At 33.1% G+C, this 12,498-nt stretch overlaps 1 protein-coding gene across 1 annotated transcript; it reads right to left on the reverse strand.

The window, feature by feature from the left end:
- Nucleotides 1-2,287: 2,287 nt before the first annotated feature.
- Nucleotides 2,288-8,280, reverse strand: LOC131982933 (uncharacterized). The gene is made up of 4 exons (XM_059347534.1): nt 7,934-8,280; nt 6,775-7,116; nt 4,456-4,568; nt 2,288-3,017 (listed from the first exon to the last, which is right to left on the reverse strand). Exons 1-4 carry the CDS (start codon nt 7,992-7,994, stop codon nt 2,931-2,933), a joined length of 603 nt encoding a protein of 200 aa, XP_059203517.1. The 5' UTR covers nt 7,995-8,280; the 3' UTR covers nt 2,288-2,930.
- Between the last annotated feature and the right edge of the window lie 4,218 nt (nt 8,281-12,498).

Raw genomic sequence — 12,498 nt, forward strand, 5'->3', positions numbered from 1 at the left:
TTACTTTGACTTTGTTGAGTTATGATTCTATCTCAATTAGAAAATAAACCACTGGATTTTCTTTTTTTCTTTTTCTGCATTATAAGCCACAGTGTCAAATGGGCTGATTTGATGTGGGATGTTTGTGGCTGCAACACAGATTAGCTGCAAATGAATAATGGAAACAGTAGAAGTTGATGAATGTGTTGTTAGCTCTTTTACAGTAAGTCAGGTGTCAGTTTACAGTCAGAGCCAGAGATGACTCATGTCATTACCTGCTCACTTGTTCAGTAATCCACTTAATTCCACTGCTGCTGTGCAAAGGTGAATGTGTATTTGAACCAGAAGATTGTAGGGGGTAATTTTGGCAATTGTTTTAGATTTAGTCTTAGTTTTTCCTAGAAGAAAATGATTATTAGTTTTGCTCAGATTTTTGTTTATCAGTTTCAGTCTATAGCTTTCAGTCAACAACTCAAGTTCAGTTTCAGTTGATGAAAAGTTGTTGCAAAAGTAACTGCAACAATTACTTTTGCAACAACTTAATTAATTTAATGCTACCTATACATCAGAAGACTTTGAAAAGATTTGGAAAAGACTCCTGTAAAACTATCAGCTCACATCTAAAGAGAAGTGTTTAGAGTTTTTAGTCCCAGCCTAGTCTCACACTGACTGTCAATCTAGCAGGGTAACTATTTACAAGACTACAACTAGATTCTTTTAGCATCTTTTTCCTACCATGCATTTTTTTTACCATCATGCTCTTAGTACTAACACTATGGTCTCAATCACTAGTAAAAAATCTTCTTCAAGACAATTTGATAGTGTAAATAGTGTCCCCATTTAGAAGAAAATAGAAGATAAAGAATCGTATGATTTGGGGCGGGGCTACCTTTGATTGACAGGTCACTAACAAGGCGAGCCGTCACCAGGAGAGAAGCAGAACAATGCGTATCCATGGCAACGAGTCAATAAAGTTATATATAACATTATATAGATATAAAAAAAGGACATTTAGCGGTTTGGTCTCATAACTTTGACCCTTTCACTGTATTTTCACTTAATGACAGTTTATTTGAACGTTTTGTTCATTAAATGTCTTGTTCAGCGTTTGGTTGGACTAACAGACACTCCAAGGAGTCGCTGCTCAGTTTTCTGAGTTAAGTATCATACATTTTGTTTTTGTTTTTTGCTAGCCAAAACTAACATACCAGTTAATGCTCCAATTAATGCTAACATGAATTAGCAGCGGCTTCTCTCAGTCAGGTTGAGGTGTAGAGAGGCGTGTAGTCAGTGTCGTCCAAATATGGTCTGCTTCCTGTATCGGAAACAAGATGGCAACGAGTGTAACGATGAACTCGATGCTTCCAACGGGCCACAAACCAACGGGTGACGTCACCATGACTACGTCCATTATTTATATACAGTCTATGGTTTCAGCTTGTGACATTCATCAGGGTTATCCAAGCCAAAACCTGTTTGTATGATACAATTGTTCAAAATAGTTTTGCTGGGATTTTGACTTTCATATTCATTTGATTTTTGGTTAATCGAGCTGTATCCTTCTCATTTCTTAGGACTTGAAATGAATAAACTCAGACAAACACGATTGAAATGTGAACTAATTTTTGACACAGCTGTTTGACCTTTTTTTTTGTTGTTTTCTCTCATCATGTCTCGGTGGTAGAGCCACAAAACCACTGCATCCTGGTACATTCTGAAAAAAATAAATAAAAGCTATTTCACCATCTTCAAGAAAAAGAGCAAAGTAGCAAAAAGTATTTCAGACAGGGCTTCAAATTCATTTTTTATTTATATAAACACAGAAGTATAGTTGATTACATTACATATAATATATCTTATTGGGATTCAAGTTAACCCTAACACTCCACCTCATTATTATTTTGTCATTTTGACTTACTGGATCAACATTTTGAAACGCATCTAAAAAAGCACACAATATTACAAAAAAACACAAATAAAAACATATAAAAACATATAAAACACACACACACACACACACATATATATATATATATATATATATATATATACAACTATATATTGACTATGAGAATGAGGAAATATTTTGAGGTAATTTAGGCTGGTCCTCATTTATATATAATATATACTTTTTTTTTTTTTTTTTACAAAAAAACAGAAACACACATATTTTTCTTTACATTTACTTGCCTATGTATCTTTATGTTTATATTGTATATTTCTATATTATATATATATATATATATATATATATATATATATATATATATATATGACAAAAAATGACAAAAAAACACAAAAAAAAAAAAGAAAAATCACACAAAAAACAGTCAACACAAAAGATTGCATTAAAAATGTTGAAACACACACTGCAAAATCTGAAAAATCCCAGCAAAAAAAGTAAAATCATGTTACACTTGGTTGTGGTGATTTTTAACTTTGCTGAAAAAGAGTTGATGCATTAAATTGGACATGGAAACTTCTGAAAACATGAAAAAGCCAAAACTTTAGAGGGAAGCTGACAGCTCATGAAGAAATCATGCTCCGGTGCTTTCGTGGACTCCAGAGAGCCATCCCTGTTTTGTTTTTTTAACAATAAATCATCACTTTGTACATAAAATAAAGTTAAAGAAGACATATTTACATTTAAAAAAAATACATGTAAGTGTGCAATCCAGCTCTGATTTCTTGTCACTGGAAGACCAGACAGACTTTGTGCTTCTGTATTGAGTTGTCTTCAGTATTGTTCCCATGTTGTACATTATTGTCTTAACTGTCTTTCACACACACACACACACACACACACACACACACACACACACACACACACAAGGCCTGGAGAGATGTGAGAGAACTTGCTGACTTGCAACATCGCTTCACATGCATCACTTGTGCCGCGGTGGTGCAGAGATTGTAGGAGTTTCAGGTTGCGTGCCTGCAGGCTGACATCTTCACCGTCTGATTGTTCCACGCATGTCTTCGTAAACATCGTTGGTCGGGACGCGTCTCTGTTTCTTTGTGGTGCGCGAAGCCTTGGTCTGGTAACAAGAGATATCGGTGTCAACATGTTAGGTGAAGGGCTTCTGCACTTGCTCATACACACACACACACACACACACACACACACACACAAATTCTTGTACTTCTATCTTTGTGAGGACCCTCACTGGAACAGTGAATTCCCTGCTAAGGTTATAATAGTTTTGGATTTTTCTTTAGTTTTAGTTTTAATTTTGTTGTTAATTTTTGTTTTCGAATTCAGTTAGTTTTAATGAGTTTTTATTAATTTTAGTGTTAGTTTTAGTTTTTTGTAATGGGGTATTTGTTGGGTGGGAGATTAAAGAGGTCACAGGAAATTTTGCCTTTATTTCCTTGGCCTAATTTATCTTCATTATGTATGAAAATATTTGAAAAAGACAAAAATGAAAGACATTTTCACTATAATTTTAGTTAGTTTTAGTTAGTTTTGTAACCACACAATACAGTTTCAGTTAATTATCATTTTTTTGTAACCTTTAATCCTAAAAAAAAGTCATAAATCTAAAAAAAAAAAAGCCTTTAAAGAAGTGAGGACCAGCCGAAATGTCCTCACTTTGCAAAAATGTCCTCACTCTGTTGGTTAAAAAACTGTTTCGGTCCCCACTATGTAGGAAGTACAAGAACACACACACACACACACACACACATGCATCTCAATACATTAGAAAATTATATAAAAGTACATTTCCAGTAGTTCAAGTCAAACAGCCCCAACCAAGTATTGAGTCATATAGATGGACATACTTTTCATTTACTGACATAAATAAACTTTTCTATGATACTGTAATTTATTGAGATGCACCTGTATATATATATATATATATATATATATATATATATATATATATATATATATATATATAAATATATATAAATGAACTGTATACAGAGAGGTATTTATGTTTAGATACATTTAAAAAATTTAATTTAAAAAAATATACATATAGAATTGAAATAAATACACACACACACACACACACACACACACACACACACACATATATATATATATATATGCAATTCATTTTTTGCAGAGGTATTTATTCAACTGTATGATCAACTTGTGGTCCATTATACTGACATACTTTATTTGTGTGTGTGTGTGTGTGTGTGTGTGTGTGTGTGTGTGTGTGTGTTGAATTCAGATTCAACGTTTTGCTTTACAACACATTGCTGTCATACAGAAACTATATATATCTTCTACACTGTGTGAATGAAAAGTGTGAAAATGACTCTCAGACAGTAAATCTCAACTCTTTCCACAAATAATGAAACGAGTCAGAAGAGTACTGTTGAGAATAACAGGAACACGGAAACAGCCCCAGAGATTCCAGCAGGGTTTGTGAGTCATATAACCACATGCAATCAAAGAAAGAAACACAACCACACACACACACACACACACAGACGCCCACCAACACACACACACATGGGTACCTTAATGCAGATGATCCCTATGATGATGCATAGGATGACAGCCAGCAGCACAGAGCCAGAGATCACAACAGCCAGCAGGATGTGGTTGTTGTTCGATGGGTCGCAGCGTGTATCTGTCATTAATGAACATTAGTGTGTTTAGTAAACAAAGGTTTCAGGTTTTATATTTATAGGAGGATATTTCTTTTACACATGTTTTAGGTGACTTTCCATTTTAGGTGATATTCTTCCAATTTACTGGTATTAACCCTCTGGAGTCCATCTATTTATTGAAAATACACATGTTTTATTTACAGTAATAACTTTATTTATATATGACATGTAGACAAGCTGAGAAAGACAGTTAAAGTTCAATCATAGGAGCTTTCACAGTGTGCCATTTATGTTTCTAGACCATTTTTAAAATGTGAATTTTCTTTCAACAATGGAAACTATTACTATTTTTTAATTTACATGGAAATAGAAATGTTAGAGATAGAAATGTTTTTTAGTTTTATTATTTTCTTATTTTTTCTGCTGTTTTTGTGTGTATAAATGGTAAAAAATAAAAAAAAAATAAAAAATAAAAATAAAAAATGGTAGATTTCCATAGACACCTTTGTATTTTGGGTTCCTGGCAGCTTTATACTTTCTTAATTAAAATAAAATGAAAAATCTGACTGATAGCCAAGTTTGTGTGGAGAAAAAGGAGCCATGCATGAGATGTAAAGAGAGACTGAAAGATGCAAAACAGAGACAGAAATAAATGCATAGGAAGTTGACACATTTGAACCAAAATCTCCTGGACTTCAGAGGGTTAATATTGTTCTTGTAAAACTACAAATACTCCATCAAGATTATATATTAAAACAAAAGTATGAAGTTTCTGTCTTCACGTAATGTAAAACTGTATTTAAATTATGCAGTCATGGCAGTGGGGTAAAAAACAGTGAATAGAAACCCTGCACATAGGTTAATATGTATCAGACACTTTGCATTGGTACGGGAAATCCCTGGTTGTACAGACTGTAAAAGGGGGAGTTTGGATTTTTTTTGAAGGCGGGTTGTATGAGCTGATAATCTGTAGCTCTATGCTCTTGTAAAAGCCACCAGACTCCTTTGATGTAACTTATTATGTAACTTTGGTGAATCTGAACTGACTCTTTAAAACACCAAAGTCACACAATAGCACAAACTAACCGACTGAGGCCGCAGTGGACCAGCAACCCTTATGTTCTGCAAGGTAAAATCACATGACGAGAACATAGAACAACTTCAGTTCCTCCCTGTGGAAACTTAAACAGGGAACAGGGAAGTGTCTTCAATATTGAAATGTTGGAATCTGAAAAGTATGTCCATCTATATGACTCAATACTTGGTTGGGGCTATTTGACTTGAACTACTAGAAATGGACTTTTCCATCATATTCTAATATATTGAGATGCACCTGTATAGATAAAACACTGACTATGGATAAGTACCTCATACAACCCAATTTAAAAAAAAAAAAATCAAACTATCCCTTTAATGCTGAAATTGCTTTCTTGTCACCTTTGTTAGTTACTTCTATAGCCTATACTGTGTCAATACATTGTTGCACCATGTTGTAATACACATTCTGCACTGCAAGAAAGCCAACTTGTATTTTTTGGCCTAAAACAATGATTTAAGTTGGTAAAACCTGGAAATATAAATTATTGGCATTTAGGGCAATAATGTAAGTTAGCACAACAAAGGAAGCCAGTTGTTTGCTCAAAAACAAGTTTGTGAGTTGTTGTTACTTATTTATTTCTTGTGAAATGCAGGAAAGCGGTGAAATTCGGTCATTAGCGAAAGCTAACGGCTAACTGATGCTAGCGGCTAACTGATGCTAGCGGCTAACTGATACTAGCGACTAACTGATGCTAGCGGCTAACTGATGCTAGCGGCTAACTGATGCTAGCGGCGCTGCTTGTTACAGCTAGCCTACAAGACTAGCCATTAGCGTATCAATGCTAACTCAAAATTGTGGTCGCAATATTAGCTGACAAGTAATTACAATGTAAATTATAAGTTAGTGCAACTTACAGTTGAATTGACAAAAATCAGAATTCAGAGTTAAGCAAAACTCAAAAACAAAACTTAAAATATTTAGTTTAATTGTCCAATTTAAAATTTTGAAAAAAAATTTTTAAAATTTTTTTAAAATTTTGTCCAATTTAAAGTTTGTTGCCTTGAAATTTTGAGTTCACCCAACTTTTCTTTTCTTTTTTTGCAGTGTATTTGCTAAATAAATCATGTTTCAACTGGTTAAAAGTAGAAAAGTTAAAATGTGAAGGTGCATAAATAGCCACGGCTCACCTGTCACCACCAGGAGCACAGAGCCTTCGCCTTTTGTGGAAAGTTGTTCAAAGACCTTTTTGTCAAACTTCTTGTAATAGCACCAGAACGGCCCTGTATCCTGAGAGGTTAAGTTCCTGATGAGAATGTCCACGTTAGGGAATACTCCATTTGTCTGAAGTCTTGTTGTGAATTCATCTGCAACGGTCTTTTTTGCAGTTTTTCCGTCAATTAAGAAAACCTGGTGGTCCTCACTGAGACCCTTCATCAGAGTCAGGTACTCTTGATCTTTGTCTTTTTTAGGCGGCCTGCACTGGACAGTGACGTCTCCTCCAGCGTCTCTCCATTCTACTCCACTGCTCTCTACATACACACACAGACACAAAAAAAACAGTATATATTAAATATATATATATATATATATATGTATATTCACATTTTTTTGAGACACTGAATGTTAGGTCTTCATTAAATGTAAGCCATAATCATTATAATTAGAAGAACTTAAATACATTAAGACATGAATTCTGTGTGTAATGGATCTTTAAAATGTGTTATTTCCACTTTTTGAATTGAATTACTGACATAAATAAACGTTTCTATGATACTCTAATTTATTGAGATGTACCTGTATATGTATATATTATATATATATATATATGTGTGTGTGTGTGTGTATATATATATATATATTACACACACACACACACAAATATATATATATATACATATATATATATATATATATATATATATATATATATATCCTTTATTTAACCATGTAAAAATCTCTTTGACATTAAAAAAGAGAGACCTGGCCAAGAAATCAGCATAAAAAGTGACAAGTTACAACATTTAAACACTGTTAACATAAACAATTAAATACAAATAAATACAAATACAGCATCACAACAACAGTGAAGGAGTCTCAGTAGAGACTTATAAGGAGCAGTCACACTGACCAAGAGAAATTATTTCTTTATCCTTTAGAATCAATTTAAATTCACCAATTGTGATCAACTCAGACAATTTCAATTCTTTTTGCAGATTGTTCCATGATAAAGGGGCGCCGTAACTAAAAACTTTCTGACCTAATTCAGTTCTCACTCTTGGCATAAAACGTGCTATCCTGCTTTAATGACAGCATTTGTTTAATTGCTAGACATGTGGACCGTCTTACCTTCACTCAGGGCCGTGCAGAAGAGACAAAGGAGAGTTAGGAGCTTGAACACAGCAGACATGCTGACACACACAGGTTCACTTCAATTCTAACTCTTTAGGAGGAAATGTGTGTGTGTTTTTACCCCCAGTGTGACTCCTAACTGCATCACACGACCTAGATCAAGGTGTATGATGTGGGCGAGAAGGTAGCAGTGTCATCACGCATACAGCTCAGAGTTATTGTAATGTAGACAGACAGGTCATGTCACTCGTGCAGGAAGTGAAGATGAACATTAGGCTGTTTTCGAGATAGCACTGCTGTGTGATGTGTTTTGAGAGCTTGCATTCGTGCAGCTGCAGCGTGAACAGAGGAAGGAGAAACCAAAAATAACCAGAGTGCTTGCAAACCAATTTCATAAGATATGGTGCTGCTGTCTAAAGAAAAAGAAGATATTTTTTATTTAACCCTCTATGGTACGGTGTTGCCCCATTCTTGGCCTGTCAAACTGTCAAAATGACCAAATAAAGACACAACAACAGACACAAAATGACCCCAAAAAAAAGACAAAAAAAGACACAACAGACACAAAATGACCAACAAAGACACAAATAAGTAAAAAAAAAAAAAAGACACAAAATGACCACAAAAAAAAATGGACAAAATAGTCCAAGACTCCATAGAGTTAAAAAAGAGGGAAGAGTATAGGGAACCAATAGCAATGCTTTAATTTGACACATGATCTCCAGGAGGCCATATTGAAACTCTATTTTGCAGATTTTATGCCACAAAAAACAAAATCACTCAAAACGTCATTTCCTGGTGCTTTTCCATCTGGAAAAAAATATTCCTACTGATAGGTGAGTAAACCTTCATTTCTGATAGTATTTCTTCATAAAAGTTTAGTGATAAACACTGATGTACAATGTGCTGTGTGTTTTTGTCCCATTTTATCTCCTGCTTGACTGTTTGATGGAGCACTTTTTGAGTCACTATATAAAATGTGTTGAACTTCACCCTCTATGATACACATTATGATGCCAGTTAGGAAAAAAAATGTTTGGAGTGTTTTTTGTCTGAAATTAGACTAAATAAACATAATTTCCCCCAAAAAAATCTGAAGTTTTTGGGGTTGGTTGTCCGTACCATAACGGTGCACAAGTGAAAAAGACATTTTTAAAATTAATTTCAACATAATTTATTTAATAAACATGTGAAAAAGATTCAGTAGCTTCAACAGGGTACAATACATAACATTTTTATTTTAAAAACATTATAAAAGGAACTTTTTTAACCTGTTTCTTGTCTGAATGTTGCCTGTAGGAAACATTGTACCATTGAACCATTATACTAATAAAAATATCCACTAGATGTCGCTGTGTCTTTAAATAGTGTGCCTTTAATCTCCTTACAGGAAGTTAATGACAAACAAAATCAGCTTAGACCATGGATTTATTATAAAAACTATGATACATCCAGGCTCCAGACACCAGGGCGCTCTGTGGTACGCTTATTGTTTTTGACATATTATACTTTCAGAGTATAAGAGGTCTTATTGACACTAATTATGTAACTTGATACAAAGAAGTCCAATAAGTGTCAAATAATATTGTAAAAACATAAAAACATGCCCTACCAAATGGTTTGTTTGTCCATTTATGGTAAAGGAAGTGAAGTAAAGCCAGTGTGATTAAAACTGAAAACTTGTTATTAAATAAAAGAAAAATTGTGTTTATTAATTGTTAATTAATTCTGTATTCAATGTTATTCTATTATATATATATATATATATATATATATATATATATATACACAAAAAATATATATATATGTGTGTGTGTGTATATATATATATATATATATATATATATATATATATATATACACACACACATATATATTTTATTCTCGTGATTATTTACTGTTGTTAATATCATATATTTCATGTTGTTCTATCTGTATTTCATGAAAAATATATCTATAAAAAATGATATCTGTGTGATATTTAACCATTTCTGAGATGTTTTCAAAGTACTGTGATTGTAAATATCTGGAAAAAATATGTGTTTTTTAGTTACTAGTACTACTGCTTATTCCATGGTAACAAATTGGCATATGATGCTATATCAATATATTGCTAGCATTACAAAAGTACATGGATTCAAATTTAATTTTTTCTATTTTTGCTGTACAAATACCATCATCAACATCTCAACCGTTTGGTAGAGACTTTTATTAAATGTGACAAATTAAAGCATTGCTATTGGTTCCCTATACTCTTCCCTCTTTTTTTTTTTTCAAGTATCACATCACTCAAAAACATGCATTGTAGAAATTTGACAGGTCAAAAATGGGGCAACACCGTACCATAGAGCAGTAGTTCTCAACCTTTTTGAGTCGCGACCCCCTATTTAACATGCATGTTGTCCGCGACCCCCGTTCAACCAAAAGAGACACAAAATGATAGAAAAAAACTAAACAAAATGACCAAAAAAGACACAGAATTACCAAAAAATGATACTAAATTACTAAAAAAGACACAAAATTACCAAAAAAAAGACAGAATTACCAAAAAATACACAAAATGGCCCAAAAAAGAAACAAAAGACACAAAATGACCAAAAAGACACAAAATGACCAAAAAAAAGGAAACAAAACGTCCAAAAAAAGACACAAATTGACCACAAAATTATCAAAAAAAGACACATAATGACCAAAAAAGACACAAAATGACTAAAAAAACCCACAAAAATGACCAAAAAACCCCACAAAAATGACCAAAAAAAGACATTAAATGACCAAAGAAGACAGAGCTGACTTCCAAAATGATTTGGCGACCCCCAGAAATCCCCAATTGGGGTCCCGACCCCAAGGTTGAGAATGGCTGCCGTAGAGGGTTAAAAGTAATTTAAAGAATCAGTAAAATACTTTGTAGACAGACAGAGACCAAAATGAGCACATAGACTTGATGAAACTTGAATAGTTTGATGTTTTGAGCCTTACCTGGAGCACTCAGGGCCGTGCAGCAGAGACAAAGGATGATTATGAGTTTGAACCAGACAGCAGACATGGTGACTGTGAATGTCACACACAGATTCACTCAAACTTCAGGAGGAAATGTTTGTGCATTTGCATTTTTTGGTTGAAAGGATGCAAAGGATGGCTGGTGGTTTTCACCAGACAGCTGCTATGCTGATAGTGAATATAATATAAGTTTCACATCCTATAACACACAAATATAGGAAGTGTTCAGGAGATGTTTTTTGTTTATGCCCCATGATTTTTCACCAAAAGTTTACCTCAAAAACAATTTTTTTTTTAAATCAGAAGTCACGCTTCTCATACAGAAAAGGAAGTAAACACCAGTCAGTTGTTAAAATAATCATATAAATCATTTTTTCAAGTTTTGCAGGAAAACACAAAAAACTTCACCAAAAGTGTAACATATGACATTTATTGATCATTTCACTCAAAAAGGATGTAACAAAGGATGGCTATTGGCATAGTAATAAAAACACTGTGTGTAAATTATGTAACTTAAGAGAAATAAATGACTTAGGCAATTTTTGGAACATGCCTTTGTGACTTAAGCAAGATATGGTAACACTTTATTTTCACACAAGCCTGTCAGAAACATGACATGACAAGTATCATGAGCATTAATGTTACTTCAAAGTGTCATTAATGTTCATGACACATCCCATATCATGTTTATGACACGCTCATGCCACTCTTATGTAGACACCTTCAAAATAAAGTGTTACCATATCTTGCTTAAGTCACAAAGGCATGTTCAAAAAATTGCCTAAGTCACATTTTATTTTGACTTAGGCATAATAAATCCGACCGGCCAATTGCGGCCCTCGAGCCAATTGTGGCCCTCCTGACGATATTTTGTGGCCCCCACCTTGATATGAAAGTTTAATGTGAGTTTTATATGAATGGCACTTTACTGTGTTGTGTGTGGAAGGTCCCTCTAATTACTTTTTTTGGTAATTTTGTGTCTTTTTTTAATAAGTTTGTGTCTTTTTTTAATAGTTGTGTGTCTTTTTTAATAATTTTGTTTCATTTTTTAAAGTAATTTTGTGTCTTTTTTGGTAATTATGTGTCTTTCTTTGGTAATTGTGTGTCTTATTAAGTAATTTTGTGTCTTTTTTTGGTCATTTTGTGTCTTTTTTGGGTCATTTTGTGTCATTTTTAAGTAATTTAGTTTTTTCTGTCATTTTGTGTCTTTTTTGGGTCATTTTGTGTCTTTTTAAAAATACTTTTGTGTCTTTTTTGGTAATTCTATTTTTGGGTCATTTTGAGTCTTTTTTAAGCAATGTTGTGTCTTTTTTGTAATTTTGTGTCTTTTATAAAGTAATTTTGTTCTTTTTTGTAATTTTGTGCCTTTTTAATAATTTTGTGTCTTTTTTGGTCATTTTGTTCCTTTTTTGTAATTTTGTGCCTTTTTAATAATTTTGTGTCTTTTTTGTAATTTTGTGTCTTTTTTTGGTAATTATGTGTCTTTTTTTGGTCATTTTGTGTCTTTTTTTTAAAGTAATTTAGTTTTTTTCTGTCATTGTGTGTCTTTTTTTGGTCTGATA

The sequence above is a fragment of the Centropristis striata genome, chromosome 13 (genome assembly GCF_030273125.1).
Source record: "Centropristis striata isolate RG_2023a ecotype Rhode Island chromosome 13, C.striata_1.0, whole genome shotgun sequence".
Classification (NCBI taxonomy): domain Eukaryota; kingdom Metazoa; phylum Chordata; class Actinopteri; order Perciformes; family Serranidae; genus Centropristis; species Centropristis striata.

Bases quoted from the DNA above. Each gene is read 5' to 3' on its own strand.
- LOC131982933 (XM_059347534.1), bottom strand. From the start codon at position 7,994: ATGTCTGCTGTGTTCAAGCTCCTAACTCTCCTTTGTCTCTTCTGCACG. The intron at 7,117-7,933 runs GTAAGACGGTCC...GTGTGTATGTAG, and splicing joins CTGCACGGCCCTGAGTGAAG to AGAGCAGTGGAGTAGAATGG. The intron at 4,569-6,774 runs GTGAGCCGTGGC...CATTAATGACAG, and splicing joins TGTGCTCCTGGTGGTGACAG to ATACACGCTGCGACCCATCG.